Source organism: Daphnia magna, linkage group LG2 (genome assembly GCF_020631705.1).
Source record: "Daphnia magna isolate NIES linkage group LG2, ASM2063170v1.1, whole genome shotgun sequence".
In the NCBI taxonomy this organism is placed as follows: Eukaryota; Metazoa; Arthropoda; class Branchiopoda; order Diplostraca; family Daphniidae; genus Daphnia; species Daphnia magna.
Genome location: NC_059183.1, coordinates 9,114,239 through 9,136,564, shown reverse-complemented (window position 1 = coordinate 9,136,564; position 22,326 = coordinate 9,114,239). Strand labels below are relative to the sequence as shown.

Genomic DNA, 22,326 nt, shown 5'->3' with positions numbered 1-22,326 from the left:
TTTTGACCGCTAGATGGCTAGTGCAAGCTATCTATTTATTTGTTAAATTAACGGACAACTATCGAAAAAGAGTTGTCTATTATAAATGTATACAATATGTTATGTCGGTGTATAAGGTCCTCCATGCGTGGCCCGTAATCTGTAACCAGTGGCTCCCCGCCATGGCCAGTGACACCTAATAAATAAAAGAAATTAAAAAAAAAAGAGTTGTCTATTAACAAGTGGGTCAAACGGCGTTCCGTAGGATATGCCCTTGAAAATTTATGATACAGGAAAAGGTAAAATTAACAGATAGAGACAGGTACTCTTCTATGCCGATGATGGCTGTTTTGCAGGGGACTCCCCTGGTACTGTTATCAGTTGAAAAACCCCGACTCTGCCTTCATAACGCAGTCGAGTAGAAAGAAACCTGAGACACATTAGTTCTATGGTGTAGGCAGGTCATCAGCAGTGTGATTTACAAAGCTTTTGATGCAAAACATCAAGCACTGTTTAGTTCGCTGTTACTTTAGTTTGTTCCTTTCAGTAAAATATGGGATCCTTAGGCTTGACCCCTCAAACTGATTACTTTGGAAAAACAAAAATTCGTGAACCCAAGAAAACGAGCAGCAATCCAGTAAAACAAGAGCCTAGTGGAATGCCTAAAAACCGTGGATACAGAGCTGAGATACTAGCTTTCACAATAGGTTCTGGATTGCTTTTGATTGGTATTAAATTATGCAAGTCTCCCTTACTATAGTATTTTTCACATGCTGTCGAAACTTTTCTAGCATTCTTATTTCCCCCTGTTAAACATGAGGGTCATGGATCTCAACAAATTGCAGTACAAGGTATAAAGTACAAATTTAATTTTTTGTTTATGTAACTCAAAGAACATTCTTTACAGTTGGCTTCCTCATGTGGTTTGGGATGACATTTGTAATGGCCGAGATTATTCGTCGTGTTTGCCTGTTTTCCGAAGAGATTTTTCACTTGAGAACTCGCTACGATGGATCTATATCCCGGGTGGTACTTCACGTATTTAATTCGCGAAACTCTGCCAATTTCTTCACTGTCATCATTTTGCTTTCTCTATTGTTTGTGAGTCACTATTTTCCCCTATATGCTCAGTTTTTTTTTAACTTCAGACAGAGAGAGCAACAAACAGATGTACCATTACTGTTATTGTTTTGTTGTTGTTTTTTTCCCCCCTTTTTTAGATCAGCTCATCAGATCCCATGGTGATGACTGAAATTAGCTCACACTGGCCAACTTCATTTGGATTGTGTGGCCTGTATATTATTTTCATTTCGGTAGTGAAACTTACGGAGAACCTTGTTGACTGTGAAGTTCTGCTAGATGACCGTGTGATGGCTATTGGACACGGACTGGCATATTCCTACTATTATGGGTTCTTAAAAATAATCCTTCCTGCAAGCGAAAACAGTCAAAGTAGTGTCGTCTTTCTCTTATCATTGACATCTCTTCCTGAAATGTAAATTTTTGAAAACCAGGTCTCCGAGATCGTGCATCCCATTTCGAGTTTGAAGAAAAAATCCAGTTAGCATCTAAGAAGATGTTAATACTGATTCCTGACACGTGTTTTTGTACCCCGAGTTTCCAAGATATGGCGCCATGTGGACAAATAGAAAGAGTCAAGGTATTATAAATTGTAAATTATATTCATCGTTGGTGTTCTCCGAATCATTCACCGGGGTATACGTTGTAGACTCTGGAAGACGTTATTATTTGCCGAGCTGGAATGAGAGGGCGGCCCTACTCAGCTACTGTTTACTTAATCCAGCCTGAAGGATCCAAAGCCCCTGTATATGTCATGATGGAAATGCCATCAATTCTTTTCGTCCTGTACGAAATGAATACCATAGGACACACTAATTCAAGTAAACTTTAATATGTGCTATTGCATCCCTAATCAATTAGGTTTCTCTAAAACCTGTTTACGTTGCTTAGAACTCACCGCATTCGAACGAACTCAACAGGCACAAGCTTTTTGTCGAGTATTAGGACGACTCCTTGAAGACGATCCGAGCTGCAAGGACATGTATGACATAATATACTTCAAAGGTATTAAGTTAAAACTTTGCAATGTTTCACCGCATTTAATTAATCTATTTCGTTCATTCTCTCTAAAGATCAAAACGCAAACCTAGCCCAGATGATTTACGACCATGTCCAAAACACAAAGCAATAGTTTCAGTTTGCTTATCGACCCCATTAAGCTACCCGTGGCTATCTTTTCCCGTCTTATTAAATCTATTATTTACCTTTTAAAATATTTTAATTTACTAAGCTATTCAAATGATTACCAAAATAGTTTACTGGCTTAACATGATGAAGAATTTAGATGTTCACATCCTCTTTAATCAACGAAAAATTTACCACTTGTTCAGACACTGTAACCCCCAAACGAAAGTATAAAATTACACGCTGAGCAAACGTTTTACTCGTCGAAGTAGCGCTTGAACAAAACCGTGACGACCTTTTCTGTGTAGGTACACCTAAAAAGGACAAATAAGTTGTGTTAGCAAACATCTTCTAAAAACAAAAAATTTCCTCGATTTTGTTACCTGCTCGCATTCATTCATTTTCTTAAACAAGATTGCATTAAGATGTGTCGGCGCTTCCTTTTTTAATCGACCAAGATCTTCTTGACTCAAAATCGCTGATGATCCACCGAAAGCCAATGACTTCTTATACTGGAAATAATGTTCCATATGGTGCCACAAGAGCCAGGTGGCAGATTCCAGCACTAGACTGCAGAGTTCTAAGAGTTCTTCCCAGTTTTTCAGTTCTTGTTCTAGCGTTTTGGCTCCAATCATGCGACGGACTTGAGCAGGCAGTTTCTCATCTGTATCGGCAGGCAACAGTTCCATCAGCTGTTGTGTCGTCAAATCTTGAATAGAGTCTAATCGGCGGCGACAAATTTCACTTTTCTCTTGTGCACTGATCAAAATCGCTGAGGAGCTGATCAAGGTTTTAGTAAGGATTCCCAGGGAAAGACATGATTTATTAGGACGATCGAAGCTCGGTGCGAAAATAGCACGATTCTGTGTAGTCAGAGATCGAGCGAGTTTTAAAATGTTAACAGCCACCTGCAAACACACTTTGCTAGATACAAGACCGAATTCGGCCAAAATATTCTCCCCTAATCACGAAAAAGGGAAGTAAATTTTTTAAGGAACCAAAAATAAAATGTTTTTGTTGATTTACATACCAAGAATATAAACCGGCAATAGATTAAGGGTCACTTGTTCGAGACGACTCAACTGTCCGCGTACCTCCATGGCAGCTGGGGATTCTTCATACACTGCATTCCACCCGGCTGCTCGTGAAATGACGGCAGTAAGCAATGCCGTTTCTTCCAACTTAGAAGACACCGGTGCTAAGTTCCGATTGCGTAAAATCGCACTCACTGTGTCGCTATGAGAGAGTAAGAAATGGATCACCTAAGATGACAACAAAATCTGGGGATTAGGCAAAAACTACACTCGGCTTTGATCGAGTCCGTATATGAAGTCACCTCCGAACTTCCAGTGCGATGCCGGCTTCCAAGAGCGGTAAGCATTGTGTTGGAAAGCTGGAGAGCGGGGAAAAGGATCTGATGGAATCGATGGGCAGTATCTGGGATAAACGGTGCATTTTCAATAGTTCCGCTAGTTACTTCCGGACGTTGGCTAAAGACAGACATTTCTGAAAGGCGCTGAAATATGCCACTCTCTAGGAGCACAAGAGCCCCCTTCTGACTGCTAGCCAATCGAGTCAAAAGCCCCATTTGTGATTCGTACACATATAAGGTACGTAAGCCGTCCATACTAGGCTGCATTTCTAGAGCACCCACCAATCCAACGTCCAACTGGAGCAGGGAATTTACCTTAATAGTAACAAGAAGGGAATATGATTTTCAATTCAATTGGTCAAATGCTGAAGACTAGGGAATAGTCGACATCAGCAATGCATTGAATGCTTGTACCATGTGTTTCAAATATCCTTGAGAAGACAAGAAGGTAGCAATCGGTCCTTGGTTGTCGGCAGCGGCTAACTGATCAAGAAGGGAAAGAGCCAACATTCGCTGTACATCGTGGCCACTGCTACAATCACGGACGAGAGTCTGAAGCAATGATGCAGGAGCCAATTTGTAGAATTCGGCTGTGTGATTGCTGATTCTTAAACTATTTAGCAAAGCGCTGTACAGATTGGTTCGGACGCGATGAGCAGATCCACTAGCGCGCAAAATCCAATCCACCAATTGGCGCTGAATAACATTTATTGTAGCTGAAGATGTTGGTCCTCCTCGTTGGGTTGCCATTGAACGTGCTGAGTTCAATAGATTATTAAAACTAGAACAGTTTGTCTTGATTTAATCATAAATTACCACTTTGAGTCCGTAAAATGGTTCCGTCAAGACATCTTACGTAATCTGAAGGCACTTGAGTGGCGTTGGACGATGATCCGGTTTCGTTAACACCCTCCAAAGCACAAGCTCGTAATCCTGCCAACAAGATTACCATGACGCCTGATAAGTAATGAACCAAATCTGGCAATGAGTTGTCTGTTGTCAAACATTTGGTGAAAATATCTTGAGTGATCTGAGTCAGGATATTCCATTGCTGTGCGTATGAAAGATCGTTCAGAGAGCCTGTGGCCAAAAGACATTCCAAGACTTGCCGCCACCCTTCTAAATAAGAACGACGAGCCGAAAGCTCTAGCCTTATGTTATTCCGTTGAACCACGAACGAAAGAATGTTCTGGACTTCTTGTACAATCAATTGGCGTTGGCCAAGAGCCACATTGGTAAGGTTAGCCAGTTCGCTACGTAGCCGATTTTGGAGCAACGAAATTTTCGTTAACTGAACATCCTCTTCACTAACGATTTCACACTGCTTGACCAATGCTTCAATAGCACCCGGATCAAAGAATTCCATTGTGGGAGGTGTCAGTTCACATGCCTAAACAAAAAGAATTTGATTACATTCAAATCACTTAGACTTTTGCTAGGGATGTTTTACTTCGAGGTTGACAGCATCCAAAAGGACAGCAATTTTTGGTCTCGATCGCATGACCAATTGATCCTGGTTGGCAAGAAAAGATATGCCACTCAACAATGATCTGTCAGTGATGTCTCCCACAGTGACTGATTCGGCTGTCTCATCCACTTCGTACAGAAAGAGTGAGGCTAGACGCGAAACGTGTGACTGAAGGCCTTTGTCCGAGGCAATTTTCACTTCAACAGCAACAGATTTAAGTAGCCAGCTCATCTGTGATAGCTGCGACCATTCAAAACTTCCGGGAGCAAAAGGCAATGCAGCAACCTGCCGACCGAGGAAGTTGGACGAGCGCAGGAATCTTAACATAATATCAGATACATTTGGATGTGAACAGAGCTGATAGAGAAGCTTATAGGCCAATTCAGTTGCCCGCAGATTGGCACCCGAACAGTGCCCTATTGGGAGAATATTTTTCTCCAAAATGCCAAGAAGAGCATGTAGGCATGTTCGAGGCTGATCATGGATTCCAGGTTGCTGCAGAACGGTTCTGCCAAGAGATAACAAATTACATGTAAATTGTTGTGCACAAACTTATATTGCATACTAGCAAAAAACTTACTTGCTTAAAGGAGCCTGAACATTGAAACCAAGAAGAAAATGGGCCAGACTAGGATGGGGTAAATTGATTCCTTCACTAAGAAGATGAAGAACTACAAGTCGACATCCTTGTCCAGCGTACGAAGTTTCGCCGTCTTGGTCTACCGGAACCGTTGGCGAATCGTTGGGGTCTTCCATTTCTAAAGCTTCAACGAATCCGTGACGAATAGCTGTAATAAGAATAACGGTGATGAACGGGACGGATTATAAAATTTGAACTTAAGAGTTAAAACTTACCCGTGGTTAAGGCAGTAGATTTCGTGTACAGAGCCAGAAGTTGATTTTGGGTTGATGGATTTGCAGCAACTCGTCGTATAATGTGTAACGCAACCAACGCATGTTCGGGAAGATGTTGATTCAACGTCACTAGCTTCCCAATATTGACCATATGATCCGGTTTGCCAGTACGGCTGTTGATTCCCAATAGCAAGCTGTCCAATGTAACTACTCTTAATCCAGAACCCAGCCGACGAATTAGTTCCACAAACTCTTCCTGAAAATTCATTAAAAATGTACTTCGTTTAACATTTGCATTCCTCCCCTTCCAAATATACCTGAAGTTGCAGCACACGTTTTAACAGCAACAGAACATTGAGAGTAAGCGTTTCCAACTCTTCTATTCCTAGTGTGGGTGTGTAAAGATCTAAAACGCGACAACCTTCATCTACCACATGAAGCAAAAGACGCAGAAAATTGGAGTCATGCAGACAATGCACCAGGAGGTGATAGCCAGGTTGTTTGGATCGAATGGCATTGCCGCCTACCGATGAAAGAACCATATGTAAAATACAAAAACTGCTACAAGGGGATCCGTATCGTATTTACCAGAGGGTAGTTCGACGTAAGAGTCTTGAAAATCTTCCACGCTCGGTTCATAGTTGGAAAGTAGCTTCAGGAAAAGCTTGATACAGGCATTGCCAATCTGTAAAAATCGACCGGCTAATCAGAATATTCCCAGCAGACACTGATGATGCCAAACTAACCTGCCATTTTTCAGTTTCATTGCGATACGCCCTGCCAGTGAACCTGAGGAAAACGGAATCTTTGACGTAGAATAGATATGGATCGAACCCAGGGGTTCTATGCCCCGTTCCCAAATTGGATGGAATGGAAACATCAGTCATCACATCCAGTAACTTTAGGAAGGCTCTGGTCAGTGGATACTCTTCCGCTCGAGACTCAACGTCTTCCAGTTCCGTCTGAATACCTACATATCTCCATGTGTTATATAATCAAATGTAAAAAAAAAATGTCATACACACCTTTGACATTTGCTGAAACAACACTGGTTGTCGATAAAATTTGTGCTGTTTCGATGCTACTCCATAGAGTGTAGACGATGTCATGCGACTGTGCAAATGCTGCCAGTACTTCCATGATTTCTCCCTTTAAGCTCAATGGCACAGCACAGCCTAGGGGATAATATATGGCTTTCAGAACAGACCCAGAAAATCGAAACAAAATTTGAACCTACCCAACAGACCGATCATTACCACCAACGGTATCCAGGTTGGATTTTCAGCCAAAGATATCCTAGCAATAGGGTCATGGTGTAGAATGATTCTCATTAACTTTAAAACCACCTGCAAACCCTGGACCTCCTGTGGCGTAATGCCTTTTGTTAGTGGCTTATGGCGATAGATGGTGTCGGGTACTGGTAGTGATTCTTGGCGCAAACTATTGAAGTATCTGTGAAGTGACGAGAAAAAATGCTCCCAGGATATCAGATTGCTTTGGCCACCACTGCTGTTCTGTTTTAGCAGCGTGAAGGCTTGATGTGCTGCTCTCTTTCCATTTGCTAGCCCACAAAGCATGCTAGCATAAGAGATGTAGAGAGATGGAGGTAACAAATCGCCGGCCAATCTAATAAACTTATAGAGAGCCATTTGACGTTGAGAGACCCTAGGTTTCATAAATAGAATTCATTTACGATGTCTAATACAAAAAATGTTTGATCTTACCTATAATTTACTCCAGCATTGGCCATGTCACTGGACCAGAATTCGAGACAAAGTTCCAGCTCTAGAGGATCCTCCCCATACAGTACAGCTATGAAGTTAAGTAACCACTGAAAATGTAAAGGCAAGTTTGGCGGCGGCTCGAGGCCCTCCTGCTGATAGACGAAGATGTTTCGGGCAACTTCATCAGCCTTGTTGCGGAGATCTTTGATCTTTAGCGGCATTTGAACGATCAAATCCGTTACAAGAGCATGTAGGCGACGCAGATAAAATTCTTCCTTGTAGATATGATTTTTTGTTTGCAATAGATGGCTCAAAAAGTTCAGCGCCTTTCCGTCTAGAGCGATGTCAAGAATTGCCTCATCTTCGTCAACTTGCGACTGAATCGGAGCGCAAAGTCCGGAAGAAAGCGAGCGAAAGGTGGCCAAGGTGACTGCCCAGGCAAGTTGAACTGAAGCCTGAAGACCAGCATTCTTCCATTGCAATGGTTCCGTTAAACGTTTCTGAAGGGAAGCAACAAATCCGCTTTCCGAAGTGATCGGTAGTAAGCGTACCACGTCTTCACTTTCTTCCGTTCTGACAACGGCGCTGATATCAACAGCGTATAGAAGCCCCATAAAGAGCGTGACATTGACGTTGTCGATTTGTTCGATTGAAGCTAGATAATTTACTAGCAATAATGTATCTTCTTTGGTCAATCCATTTTGAGCAGCTAAATAAAATACGATGTCAGCTAACGATTGCCTTATTTGAGTGAAGAAATCCTGAACTTGTCTAAATAAAGAAAAAAATTTTTTTAACTTATTTAGGGACAAACAGTATTACTACAAACCTCCTGTGTTTTGGTCCTCCAAGAGCTCGATTTTCATGAAGCAAATTCATTTCCTTTTCAGGAATAAGCTGCCCTAACAGGGCTATAATTTGATCAACCAAGCCTTTCTCCACCAACTTATCTGTGTACTTTGTGATTAAGTTGACAGCTTTGTCACTGGTGTCTACTGCCCAAGAAACACCTTTCCTTGCTTGTATGAGGATTTTTAGTGAACTTACAATCGCTTGTCTAGCATCGTAGTATAAAAGCACTGAAACTAAACCCCTGGTTAGATCTGGGTAGTAGTGCATCTGTTGTTCTGCAGTATGTAGGAGCCCAACTGAGATGTTTTCGTTTAGATTAAACATATCTGAGATGATAAGTGCCTCATCAACAAATGACTGTTCAAGTGAAGCAGTTGTTTTCCTTCCAGGAAAAAGGACAGGCTCTTTAACAGATTTCAGAAGAAGATTCCTGTCATCAAGATTTTTAGCCTAAATAGAGTACAATTTAAGGTAAAACTGAACAATGAATTTTTTTTATATTTTTTTGCTTACTGGTTGTTTGAGAAGGGCAGAAAAATCTGAACGGTGATATTTCAGAACCTTCTCCAGATTCTCCAGGTCGTTACATTGTTGATTACCGATTGTGTTTTCAACCACATTGTGGAGGTCTTTCGACTTTGACCACATTTTTTTAAAACGTTAGCTTGTACTTGTATCTACACTATGACGTTTCAAGAAAAAATAGAACAATTCAGTGGATAAAAAATATTTCGACCAAAAAGGCTTGATTCGAAACTTCGAATTCGTCTGTGAGAAACCAGGATACAGCCGTGCTGGTGGCTGAAGCCAGCGCCATCTAGATTACTATCACAAACGCCCTCTGGCCAACGCATTTTCCCGCCAGTGGGCGAATGGAACCGGCTGCAGTCCTAACTTTGCGTAACTCAATGTTCACTCATTATGGAGATTTTTACAGATTTGTCTTTTCTGCAAAAACCATATCTAAACCCAATGGCTTGTATGTGTCATCTAAATAAACAGAAACAAAGCACCAATCTTACTTAAGAATGATCAGACGGTTTGTAATCAAAAGAGTAACAAGTAATATTTACAAATGAACTGCAAATTATCCTGTACACATTATCATGTCCACAACAGTCACGTATAACACACACAAAAAATAAGAGTGAAAAAAAATACCGACCACACACGGAAATGACAAATAATGACCGACAAGCACAAAAAAGTTGTTCCCTTTTATCATTATACAAAAAAGCAATGCTCTCAGCTGCTTTTTTTTGTGGAGGAGTGGTGGTGGATTTGGAGTAGAAGGAAATACGGGAAAATTCTGTTTCGCTTCAAGAAATCATTACAAAGTAGACATCGCTTTTATTCAGAAATAAATGACGCCCGATTTGGGAGACCGAGTCCAACGCGTCATCTCGATACAAAATAGAATAATAGCACTGAGAATTTGTTTTTTGTTGAATTTCACCTGTACAGATTACATTACAGTCATCCAACTGACTTCGTATTACAGACGCACACTTACAAGACATGATGCGCTGTGCCAGAAGTTGCCTTTTAACACACTCTCTCCCACACGCACACAAGGTCGATATTAGCAGAATTTTTCTTATACGATAGTATTACTTTTTTTTAAAAAATTTCGGTGTTCAAACAAGGTAAATGAGGAAAAGAGGAAGATCAGGGAGAGAATAGATGTTTTTCCTTTCAACGACACGCACCCACGCACACGCATAAACAAAAGAAACGGTCGACGGTCTGATTGTGGCAAAATTATCAAAAAGAAAAGACAATCATCCTAGAGTGGATAAGTTGAAGTGAAGAGAAGGACGTTTAGGAACGGTGGTGTCCACCTATTTGGGTATTTTTCCTTGATACATTTATATACAAGATTCGCATGTTGGGGATCAAAGAAGGTAATGAAAAATCCAGCCGTCAATCGCACTGCGAAGGGGAAGAGGAAGAGAGGGAGACGGGAAAAAGAGACGAGGGATGGAGGAAATCGTAGGATTGAGCATTTATTTTTTTTCTTTTCAAACCCTCCTAATTTTCTTTTCCTTTTTAAATTTAATTGTTTACTCTCCTCGTACATAAAAACGGCGTTCCATTTTTGCCGCCTCTTTGTTTCCTATACAGATTTGCATCATATGTATATTATCTTATAAGTTCACAAAACATATCCAATCTTTGATGCTCGCCATAACTCGCCTGTTGTAGAGTCTAGACTTAATGTTAACTGTTGTAGTCTCTTTCTAGACTTAATTGAGATCAAAAAAAAATTTAATAATAATGAAAAAAAAAAATGTCATTCGTGATCCAAAGAAAACCACCACTTTGCCGCTTGTGTGTGCCCAGATTCTATATGCATGGTGTGATGGGTTTGTCCACTTACATTTTGCCATTTGAGAGGGGGGAGGCGCTTTGGTAGTGGGTTAGGACAGAAGGTGCAGGGAAATGGACGAACGCCTTCCACAGCATTCAGTCTACTAACTTGCTATTGCTTGGCTCGCAGTCAAGGTCACTTAAGAATGTGTAACAAACGGAGAAGAACTCAAAACAAAACAAGAGGAAGCTCCTAATACTGAATACCCAAGCCTTTGAAAAAGCTCTTCCCCGGTTCTTAATGCTGAATGACAGGCGATGATCAAGTCCAACGATCAAAGTCCCTCGACAAACTTGGAAAGCTGATCCTGCGGCGTTTCCAGCTGCTGCTGCTGCTGCTGTTGTTGATCCTGGGCATTGCTCATCATCTGTGACTGCATGAGGGCGTCGGACGGATCGTGCCCTCCCACAAGCTGTTGGTGCTGCTGTTGATGCTGTTGGGCCGCTACTGCAGCGGCCATTGTGTGATGGGGGGACTGCGTTGCCATCCGGGGTGAAGGCGCTGGCTGACGCGGGGACGGCGACGGACCCATCCGGGGCGATGGGTTGGGCTGCGGAGAACGTACCGTCTGTGGTAAAGACGGAGGACGGTGATCGGACGGTATGCATCAACTGCTGCTGCGGAGAAACGTTAGGAGGTACCATCATGCCACCCTGTTGTTGTTGCGGCGAAGGCGACATGGTTGGCGGTGGCGTGTTCTTCATTTGCTGTTGTTGTTGCAACAGCTGTTGCATTGTTGGCTGTTGTTGTCCACCAAACTGACCTTGATTGTTGGGACTCATAAATTGGTTGCCATCTCCGTTTCCACTAAAGCCGTGCTGCTGTTGTTGCTGCTGCTGAGGGAACCCACCCATACTCGGCAGCGGTTGCCTTGCCCTTGGTCCAAAATGCTGTACTGGAGGAGGTTGCTGGAAGCCCTGCTGTTGCTGCTGCTGTTGGTGTTGCTGCTGCTGCTGTTGTCTCTGCAAAGCCATCATTTGCTGCTGATGCTGCTGTTGTCTCAACCACTGCTGCTGTTGTTGCTGCTGGACAGTTTGCTGTTGTTGATTCGGTGGACCTATGTAAAATAACGGAACACTCAATTATTTGTCAAATCCTTGAATTAAAAAATGAATTTGCACCCAAACAATCAGAAATCGGAATCCAGATTTCGTACCTGCATTCATGCCAACGTTGCCCATCATACCGGGCTGACCAGAGCCTTGTTGCATGTTTTGCTGTTGCGGCTGATTCTGCTGTTGTTGCTGAATATTTTGCATGGCTGCTTGAATTCCTGGTTGTGCCATAGCCTGCATGTTGTTGGGTATCGAACCTTGCTGCCCCTGTTGGTTGGGCACTTGTTGTTGACCCTGTTGAGGTTGTTGGTTTTGATTTTGCTGCTGTTGCTGTTGTAGTACAGAGCGCTGTTTAATGAAGGCTGCCATCAGCTGGGGATTGCTACGCAGAATTTGTACAACTTGTTGTTGTTGCTGAGGCGTGCTCGGTGACTTGAGCGTCTGCAACAGTTGGTGGAGGGCTTGCGGCAATGGACGCTGAGCTCCTCCTGGTACAGCTATTCCGCCGGCACCTACAGGTATCTGTGCTAGACTGCCTGGCTGCAACTGTGCCTGAGGTTGTTGTTGCACGGCGTTCACCTGTTGCTGCTGTTGCGCAACATTAGGCCCTACGACTGCAACTCCACCCCCAGGACCCATCATTCCTCCTTGAGCGTTTCCCATTGACATGGCCGGTGACGCTTGACCTGGCTGTTGTTGTTGAGCTCCAATCATACTGTTGGGTGCCATAGGCCGCATCTGTTGCTGTTGACCCATTACTTGATTGGGGACTGCGCCCCCTTGTGCTGGACCAGCAAAGCGAGGACCTCCCCACTGTTGCTCACCACCCATGCCCATACGATTTCCCTGCATATTGTTGATGGGCATTCCGCCATTACCGCCCATGCCACCCATTGCGTTCGGCCCAGAAGGTCCACTGACGACTTGATTCACTTGCATCCCAGCACCGACCATGTTGCCCGGCATGCTACTAGGTTGCAGGTTCATAGGGCGAGTATGCTGCATCATCTGAGGAGGAGGCATCACCATCGCCGGATTCACGGCTCCCATGCCACCAACCGATTGCTGCTGTTGCTGCGGATGCTGATGGGGCCGTACACCCATCGTGTTCATCATGCCCATACCGCCTTTTCCGAAACCACCTTGTTGAGGCACTTGACTGGCTGCCTCTTCCTGGACCTGCTTTACAACCTAAATAATGTTCAATTGTTTTTATGTTATTTTTCTAGTCAAGGAAACTTGTACGAAGAAAACACAAATTTTGTTGATGACACAATGTGAGTGAGGTGAAATACTCGGCAATCAAAGAAATCGCCGATTTTGGAATTCACTACGTTTAATTTAGCACTTGAAACACAATCAATGATGCATGGAGAGCGCCATTGATATTTACTTGTTCGCCGTGCCAGAGTAATATTAATAACAAAACAAACAGAAATAAAGCGGCCAGAGCAAATCTCTTTACCTGAAGCACATTGGCAGGTGGAGTTTGAGTCGCCGGTTTCATCCCGGCTCCTGGTTGGTTGTGATGAGAATGACCACCACCCATGCCCATCATATCAGAGGCTCCGGGACTCTCCAGCGGCGATGAGGGCCCCATGCCCGAACTCATCGGACCAGGTGTACTGGGCCCCGTTCCGCACGCCGAACGAATACTCATGGAGGAAACGGCAGCCATTCTTCTCTTGAGGAAATGAGCATGTTGAAGCCGCTGCTGCAGCTGTTGCTGACGTAACTTTTGCCGGATGTTGAGACAAAATGGCACCATGCATTTGGTCTCGGTACAGTGTTTGGCGTGGTAGCAACACAGAGCAATCAGCTGCTTGCAAATTGGGCAGCCGCCGTTGGTCTTGCGTTTGCAAGAGCGCGTGTGCGTGACGACGCGCTTCATCTTTTGACAAGACGGTAACCTGCAGTTGGCATCGCGACACTGACATGCGTGAACAAGAGACTGAATACAGCGTTGGATGGACAATTTTCGCGCTTCTTGCGGGTTGGCCTGTTTGGAGTCCGAAGGAGACGAACCATCGTCCAGGTCGAATCCCAATTTCTCCATTTTGTGGTGATGACCATCCTTCTCGTAGCACGGAACGCAGAGGTCGAAGTCGTCGCAGACAGTGCAATGGAATCTAGTCTCCACTTGCGATTTGCAATTGTTGCAAGTGTAGACGAACCGGTCCGTTCCTTGGTTGTGCAGGTCGTACAACATGGCCATGGATGAATATTTGCAGCGGCGCAGAGAGGAAAATTCATAGTGCTTGTCACGGGCCAGAGTCAAAAATGCATCGCGACCGTCCATCAAGTCGCACTGAATGAGCGGATCGGGATCGACAACCGGTCCTAATGAAGCAGCCGCTTGCACCGAGTGCAACCGGATAACAAAGAATACCTCTTTGTGCTTCTCCATGGTAGTGAAGATCTTGGTCGAGAGGTCATTGCCCGTCTGTGGGGCATTGGATTTCTTGTTGTTTTTCCGGTTGTTTGCCTTGGCCTTGTTGGACTTCTTTGCTTTCTTTTGTCCTTTCTTTTTGCCATCCGGTCCTGCTTCCGTTTCGTCCGTGCTTACGGCTGCCGCAGCCGCCTCCAAAGCTTCTGCTTGACGCCTCTTTTCTTCTTCTTCTTGGTCCATTTCTCGAATGCTCTCCTCCAGAACGTTAGGCCAAAAATCTCCTTCAAAGTACGGAAGTTCTGCAGCTGATTTCAAATTATCTTCCATTGCTTGTTTGAGGATGTCTTTGTAGTCGAGAACGATCCGTTCAATGATACCACGATCCAGCATCTTTTTATACCAGTCTTGCAGTCGCTTCGGCTTGGGAATGCGCTGATCGGGCGGGTGGCAGTGGAAGATGTAGTCGTCGCCCTCCGACGGCGGGCAAGCCCAGATGTGTGCCATACAGTAGCCCAGCTGTTTGACGTAGTCCAGATAACCGAGCAAAATCTCGTGGTAAACGGCTGTACGGAATTGTTTCGGCCGGAAAAAGTGGACCGAATCGAGGTAGGCTAAATAGACGCGTCGAGTATTGGGACTAGGGCTATCCGAACCGTACTCTTGTACGTGCATGCCGAAGAAACAGACGTCAGTGCCATCAATTTCCTCAAAGGCAAACAGAGCCTTCGCTCTGTATGGGAATGTTTCGCACATTTCTCCGTTGTCAACGAAACGGCTTTTCATGCCTGGCTTGACTTCTGTGATCTTGTCGGCTGATGCGACGACACGAATCGACACCTCACCGGCACCAGCCTCCTTCTTCTTCAGGAAATTGTTGACTCGATTTTCTATGAACGTCGACAACTTTGTAGTGGGCAACCGTTTGGCTCCGTACTTGTTCTCTTTACGCTTATCACCGCGAGCTTTGAGACAATTATCGCAGGTGAAACCTTGCGGCCATATGCAATCCATGTGAAGGACACAAATTTGGTGCAATTTTCGCCCACACTCTCCGCAATCAACAAACGGCTCCAGATCTAACGCGTCGTTCTTTAATTCTGTGAACTGTTCTTTTCGAATGACCGTTGGCGGCTGAGTAGGATCGTCGCCAAGAGATACGGTGTCGCCGGGAATGTCGTTAAAGCACTTAAGGCAGTAAGTGTAGCGATGATAACTGAAATACTTTGCGTCGCGTGGAATCGAACAAAGCTGCTTGCCGTAACAGCACAATACCTGCGGATTGAATGTGTACTTTCTGCCGCAACAGTAGCCCAGAGATTGCATCACAGGATCGATTTCCTGCTCAAACACTTCCGATAACTTGGTGCAACACCGATAGACGCGTGATGTTTTACGGTTATAAAGCCATGCGTTGTCAAACATCAGCCAGACATCGTCGACATACTCCCATGGATCTTTGTACTGACCATTGTCAATCTTTCGCCGGATGGTAGCTAAATCCATAGGTTTCTTGATGATATCGAAGTAATCGGGAATGCCAAGTTTGTGCGGATCGACCGGATCGCGGAATGGGATGGAATCAGGATCTTGACGATACAATTTCTCCAAAGTGGGCATCAATGCCTGGCGAAGTTCGTCAGGTGAGAACACGATTTTGCCCGCCTTCTTCGGCCGGACAATGGGCGGGATGGCAACAGCTGATGTTGTATTGTTGGCGCTGCCGGACGGACCCGGCGTTGTGACAGAAGAATCCGAGTTGCCACCTCCGAAACCCCCACTTGGCTTCATATCTGAACTGCTCGTATCGTTGGTATTGCTGGCAGCCGAAAGAGGGGTCGAAGGCTCCTCTTTTTCTTCTTTGATGCCAGTGAGACGCGGCTGTGGATGGCAGGAGGAGGAATTATCATTGGCGAAATGGCCATCGTCCATCGGTTCCATTTTCATTTCAGGTTTTTCTTCCTCCTTGATATCTTCCGTCCCTTCCATGCTACTGGAAACGCTAGCCGGAACATCGACAGGTTCTGTTTTGACTTCGATTAATCCTGAGTCTCGTCCGTCAAATGCATCGCCGTCCTGCTGCAACATTTGTTGTGGATCAACATCTTCCTTTTTCACACTAAAGTAGCCACCAGAAGACACTTCATGCTTTATTTCAGATTTTATACTACTGCCCCCGGTAGATCCACAATTAGCGTCATTCATGTTACCTCCTCCCCCATGTATAGGAGTCGAGTCTGACATTGGCATAGTGCTGGGGGTATCAGCAAAGCTACTACATGGGGTGTTCGGCATAGGCATGTTCATCCCTTGTTGCATATTCGTTGACGGCATTCCGTTTGGAGTCATGCGCTCATTCATATGTTGTTGTTGTTGTTGGTCAGTGGAAGACTGAACTGATTGTTGTTGATGATGATGCTGCTGCTGTTGTTGTTGTTGCTGCATTATCATTGCATGATTAGGTTGTTGTCGTTGTTGCGACTGTTGCTGTTGGTTCACTGAGTATGGTGGAGCAGGCATGCGATTACGCATCTGTTGTTGCTGTTGTTGGGACGCATTTTGGTTCATATTGGCACTGGGAAAGGGCGAACTAGCGCTCATTGGAGTGCCCATACTACCGTACGGTGACAATCCAGGAGGAGGAACGGTTTGATTAGGCGGTCCAACATTTCCATGATCCGGTCTTATTTGCTGCATTGACATTCTCTGCTGTTGCTGCTGGCCAAGTTGATTTGGCACTTGATTCATTCCCACTGGACTGGGAACTGGATTGCGCATCATCATCCCACTGGTTGGCGCGATTCCTCGTGGCCCCTGCCCAGACTCCCCAATCCCTGGCATATTAGGTCTCAAACCTGCATTGTTGCTCGATGGTACAGGTTGCTGTTGCTGTTGCTGCTGCTGTTGTTGCTGTTGTTGCTGCTGCTGTTGATGCTGGGGCGGTGGTACCTGCTGACCAGGTGGAAGATGTGTAAGGGTAGACGGAGCCTGCTGCTGCAAAGGCGTTGTCGGTGTTGACGTTGGTGTTTGCTGAGCTTGCTGTTGTTCCTTCCGCTTTTGCCGTTTCTCGTCCAGCTCCTTTTGAATCTTGTATATCTTTTCAGCCAAAAGATGATAGTACTCAGAACGCGAATCGGCCATCTTGTACATGTCACTTTCGACTTTTCGAGCATACGCCACAAGATTGTGCATCCGCTTATCCAACATGGCCTGTGGATCAGGGGTTGGAAAGATCGCCAGGACCAGTTTCTGGACTAGGTGGTTACGCAGATCAGGCGACACGGACTGATGCCATTCTTTCGATCCCTGAACAGGGTCGGCAGTGACCTGGCTTGGTTGCAATCCACCGGGTAAAGGAGTTGTTGAGTTAACTGGACTCATCTAAAATAAAGAATTGAAATAACATTAAGATTTCGAGAGGTCAACTACTGTGGAAATGTTATTAGGTCTTACAATATGCTCAATGTTGGAAGCGTTGTCTGAGATAGCACCCCTAATATTCCTGGGACCAGCCCCGGTAGGACCAGCGGCCTGCTGCTGGGATTGCAGCCCCGCGTTATGAGCAGGGCCACGATTCATGGTGCCAGGAAGAACAGGTTGGCTTGCAGAAATCGCTGATGGAGGGTTGTTTCCAGCTAACTGGGCGCTGTTCATAGGAACCATTGCATTCTGCTGTTGCTGCGGTGGTAACAACGGTCTAGGCATTCCACCGACAGCATTGGGCGTAGCCTGAACTCCTCCAACAGCAGCGCTTTGGTTGTGCGCCGGTAAGACACTTTGACCAGGGGTCGCCGAAGAGCCACCAATTGAGTTCGAGCCCAAGCCGACATCAAAACCGGCTGGACTCGGTTGTGAAGTGTTGTGAGGAGCTATTTTGATTAAAAGGGTAAAAAGTAAACACAAAAATAACAAAAAAAAAAAAAATTTATTTTAATTATCAAATTTTAAAAGGCATAAAGTAACACGATTACCTTTATTCCGGTCTGCCTGTTTGAGAGGCAGGCAGACGGGACAGTCGGAACGATTACAGTTTTTCCAATGAGAAATTATCTGCCTTGAGGACGAGCAGTGAGGTACTTGGCATGATTTTCCCGCCTGGCATGTCGTCATGTGGTTCAAAACGTTCTTCATTGTCCGGCAGTGTGGAAGAGTGCACTGTTGTATGTAAGATATAACCAGGACCGCCGAATAGAAGAACATTTACCATGAGAAATCATAATACGGTGAATACATCATCATCAACATACCTCTCCATTCGCTTGATTCTCTCGTCGCTGGCACTTGTGAGCATGAAGTAAGAGTACAAGTTGCTGCTGGATGAGCTTCCTTTTCTCGGGGTCGGCGGTGGCCGCCGCGCTAGCTGCCCCAGCACCACCGGCCGATCCTGCCGGTTGCGCGACAGAGGTGACTGCAGCGCTAGTTGCTGCTACTTGAGGAGCATTTGCTGGCACTGGTGGGTATTGTTGTTGCTGCTGCTGAGGATGCTGCTGGGCAGACACCATGGGAGTCTGAGTGACTGACGATGGCGCCGTCGAAACCATCGGTGCCGAAACCATGGTTGTTGCTCCACCAGGCATCATAACTGGTCGGGCTGACATGTTAGGATTCATGTTTGGCTCGCTATTAAACCTCGGTTGTTGTTGTTGCTGTTGCTGCATGTTTTGCATTGGTGCTATACCACCATTAGCTGTACCGATAGGTCTTTGCTGTTGGGCTGCCATCATAGCATTAGGCATATTCGAATTCGCGAAGCCATACTGATTAGAATTGGCCATCACATTCGTGCCTGGTCCAGAATTCGGGCCCATTCCTCCCATTCCAGCTATTCCTGGTCCCTATTTCAATTTAGCCTTCGTTTAGATCGAGAGTAAGAGTATACAGAAGCGGAATTAATTTTTTTACCTGCAAGCGGGGTCCCTGAGGATTCATTCCTTGAAGAAGCTGCCCTCTTAGTGGCGCTTGCTGCTGCTGTGGCATCATAGTGCTAGGAAGGCCTCCAACAGGTCTAGGATTGCCCATCATGGCTTGTGGACCATTATGTAAACTCTGGCTCATCTGACCGGCGTTCATCATAGATCCTGGTGTTTTCATGGATACGTTCACTCCACCCATTCCAGCTGGATTCAACATATTGTTTATTGATTGCTGCTGCTGCATTGATTGCATCATTTGTGGGCCATTTCCCATAGAATTCATCATAGTCATGGGAGCACTGCCTGGTGGTGAGTTCAACTTGCTGCTAAGTGCGCCTTTATTTAAACTACTATTAGCCATGTTCAAGTTGTTTTGCCCAATTGCACTGCCACTTATTGCACCACCACTCATATTGTTCAGTGAAGCTTTGTTCTGCATTCCCATATGAGGAAGCTGGTGGTGATGTTGAGCATCCATTGATCCATTCTGTTGCTGCTGTGCCCCAGGTCCCAGGCTCATTGACATTCCCATCCCAGGATTGTTTGGGCCCATCGACTGAGGCCTCTGAACACATTGTTGTTGTTGTGGCGGTTGCTGCTGTTGTGACTGGGCAGTTGGCTGGCTCACATTGGTTGAAGCACTACTCCATCCACCTCCCGATGTGCTGAAGAGCTCATCAGGAAGATTGTTTTCAAGATCAAATAGTGGATTCCCAATCATATCTAAAAACAAAATGAAGAAAAATGTTGAAAACTGGAGGTATAACAGAAATGTTTGAAGTTTCTCCCAACTGTCAAACATATGACAGCTTGACAACATTGACAAAATTTGGTTGCCAAAACTGCAAGGATAAAGTTTTTAAAGATCCAATTTAATACAAAACTGAGCTTTACCTGATGAATCAGTCGAGCAGCTGCCAATAGCATCATTTAGTTTGGGCCGCTTATTAGGCGGCCCTTCAATGAGGTGTTCAGCCATGATTTTCTTAAGTTAAACCAAGCACCCCTTCTGCTAAAAAAGACTCATCGCACAATTGCCCCCACCAGCAGCACATGACACTTGGACAAGTAAAGAGAGGTCATAGAGCACTCTTCTCCACAGCCATTGAATATGTATAGGCAGAAAAGAGACAAGGCAGGTCTGATGCTTTCTTCAAAATTTTTCTTCTTCAATTAAATAAAGCGTCCAATGCGCTGGCCACTATTTCAATAGACGTTTGCGAATCACTAACACGGCGGTAAAACGGGGCCTCCAAGACTGGGGCTATAGCTTCTTCTGTTGACCGTCCAGAATTCAAGCCTTCCTTCACGGCAACGGCTTTCACTTCAAAAAAAGAACAACCCCGTCCCACTGTAGTCGTCCGGGGATCTCCACAGTAGGGGTCGCCGCCAAATTTTCAATTTTTAAGTAAACTTTTTTTTCGACAATATAACAATCCGTTAACAGTTAGTGACACAACCTTCCATCACGAGTGAACGACAGCAAAATTTTTCCGTTCACAATTAATTTTTCTTCTCCTGCCACTAGATATTCTACATTCTTCACCAGGACCAAGGACAAAATGGCTGCTGTTGATTTCTTAGCTTGGATCTAAGGGTCCAGCTCTGGTGGCAAATCTCGCAAGTTCTAGATGGTTTTTTTTTTTTTTTTTTTTTACTACATTACTTTATGATATAAAAAAATCACGTTGCGATGTCCTTCTTGTTTAAACTATTTTATTTAAATTCTTTTCCTAATTTAAAAAATGAATACTATCACCGCCAAATACGAAATTATATCAGGTGTCAAAAACTTTTACCCAAGCTCATTACAATTCGTGTGAACCTGAGGCTTTGTTGCCAATTCTACTTATACCGTTGTGCATACGTTTTTATTTAATTTTCAGGCATCCGTCAGTTCGTCACTCCTCACTCGTCAGTCAGTCTCGTCAGGCATCGTTTCTGGGCGCGAACAGTTTCATTTACACTTTTTTGTACATCAATTAATTTTCATACTTAAATTTAAAAAAGCAATCGCATTTTAAATAACCGAAATAACCCGCGCATCCCCCCCCCCCTAAAGCACCAGTTTATCTGCCCTTCATGGACGAATGTATAATGTTATACAAAAAACTGTAAAAAAGGGATGCGTGAATAATATTTCAATTTCTTCTATATACTAGAAAATGTCAGAGGAATCTTCCTACGGATCAGTAAGCAATTAAATATTGAAAATCGAAAGATTGAATTATGGGGGGAATAAGAACAATCCCTGGTGTCAGTTTGACAAGTTATTGAATGGCTTCCAAATGAAATTCACGCTAAATTAGTCGGTAGTTTTTAGTTGTTGACATAATATAAGGCATTCATGAACACCAGGATTTTTTATTTCAAAATGTTATTGTTCATGATATTGATAAACTGCTTTATTAACCTAAACATGAAAGGGTCTGTTTTACTTTTATAAGGTAGAGAGTATAAAGTTATTGCTATTTACTCAAGTCTATTCTGACAGAATGTAAATTCATTGAAAATTTGAAACCCTCTACTTAAATCACAAATTAATTTGTAATATTATACCATAAGAACATTACTTTTTGTAAATGTAGCCAATATTATGGATGATAAACGTGACGATGATGCAAAAATTACAGAAATATAAAAAACTAACAAAAAACTGTTAAAAATGTTAAGAATGATCTGTGCGTTTCATAACTTGAACTACAGCCATTTTTACCGCCACTAAAGGCCGTAGTCTTCACGTGATTTATCCACAAAACAAAATCAAGCATACTAGGTTACTTGTCTCCGTCGGAAAAAACCTTTGGAATACGTTGTATTTGTCTTTTAGGAGGTAGGTTCAGCAACCTCTCAGAGTCTCAAGCTCAGCTACCTACCTCTTACCAAATGACGTCATGAAAAAGCAATGGTGGTGCCTGAAGACGCATCTCAGTTTCGCGAAATCATGTCAAGAGGGATTTTGTTGCCAATTTTCTAGGGACTGACATTAAAATTTTCACAGATACCTTATATTTAATGCCAATTGCCAAAGAGTTAACCATTTAAAAAATGTCAAATCCTCAAATGTTTGTTAATATAATTTTTTTTTGCATTTGGTAGCTTCGAGGCATAAAATTACGATAAATTACAGAAAGGAAAATTTTTAA

The 22,326-nt window shown here is 44.0% G+C and overlaps 3 protein-coding genes across 4 annotated transcripts; 1 reads left to right on the top strand and 2 right to left on the bottom strand.

The window, feature by feature from the left end:
* Positions 1 to 104: 104 nt before the first annotated feature.
* On the top strand, positions 105 to 2,469 carry LOC116915814 (stimulator of interferon genes protein). 2 transcript variants are annotated; one of them, XM_032920944.2, is made up of 9 exons: positions 105 to 278; positions 546 to 707; positions 771 to 830; positions 887 to 1,080; positions 1,200 to 1,431; positions 1,494 to 1,639; positions 1,709 to 1,880; positions 1,951 to 2,064; positions 2,133 to 2,469. In XM_032920944.2, the coding sequence occupies exons 1-9, from the start codon at positions 248 to 250 to the stop codon at positions 2,189 to 2,191; spliced, it is 1,170 nt and encodes a 389-aa protein (XP_032776835.1). In that variant the 5' UTR covers positions 105 to 247; the 3' UTR covers positions 2,192 to 2,469. The 2 variants fall into 2 exon arrangements, with proteins under 2 accessions (XP_032776835.1, XP_032776837.1); XM_032920946.2 differs by having other exon boundaries at positions 143 to 278; positions 527 to 707.
* Positions 2,300 to 9,264, bottom strand: LOC116915806 (nuclear pore complex protein Nup205). Its single transcript, XM_032920927.2, has 17 exons — positions 8,969 to 9,264; positions 8,433 to 8,905; positions 7,604 to 8,374; positions 7,117 to 7,544; positions 6,905 to 7,054; positions 6,626 to 6,849; positions 6,468 to 6,564; positions 6,197 to 6,402; positions 5,880 to 6,135; positions 5,605 to 5,812; positions 5,007 to 5,532; positions 4,373 to 4,946; positions 3,971 to 4,314; positions 3,521 to 3,871; positions 3,215 to 3,446; positions 2,568 to 3,145; positions 2,300 to 2,498 (listed from the first exon to the last, which is right to left on the bottom strand). The coding sequence occupies exons 1-17, from the start codon at positions 9,101 to 9,103 to the stop codon at positions 2,421 to 2,423; spliced, it is 5,631 nt and encodes a 1,876-aa protein (XP_032776818.2). The 5' UTR covers positions 9,104 to 9,264; the 3' UTR covers positions 2,300 to 2,420.
* Positions 9,265 to 9,473: 209 nt separating this feature from the next.
* On the bottom strand, positions 9,474 to 22,285 carry LOC116915805 (histone lysine acetyltransferase CREBBP). The gene is made up of 8 exons (XM_032920926.2): positions 20,075 to 22,285; positions 19,170 to 19,903; positions 18,515 to 19,102; positions 18,239 to 18,422; positions 17,721 to 18,136; positions 13,347 to 17,648; positions 11,983 to 13,072; positions 9,474 to 11,883 (listed from the first exon to the last, which is right to left on the bottom strand). The coding sequence occupies exons 1-8, from the start codon at positions 20,157 to 20,159 to the stop codon at positions 10,922 to 10,924; spliced, it is 8,361 nt and encodes a 2,786-aa protein (XP_032776817.2). The 5' UTR covers positions 20,160 to 22,285; the 3' UTR covers positions 9,474 to 10,921.
* Between the last annotated feature and the right edge of the window lie 41 nt (positions 22,286 to 22,326).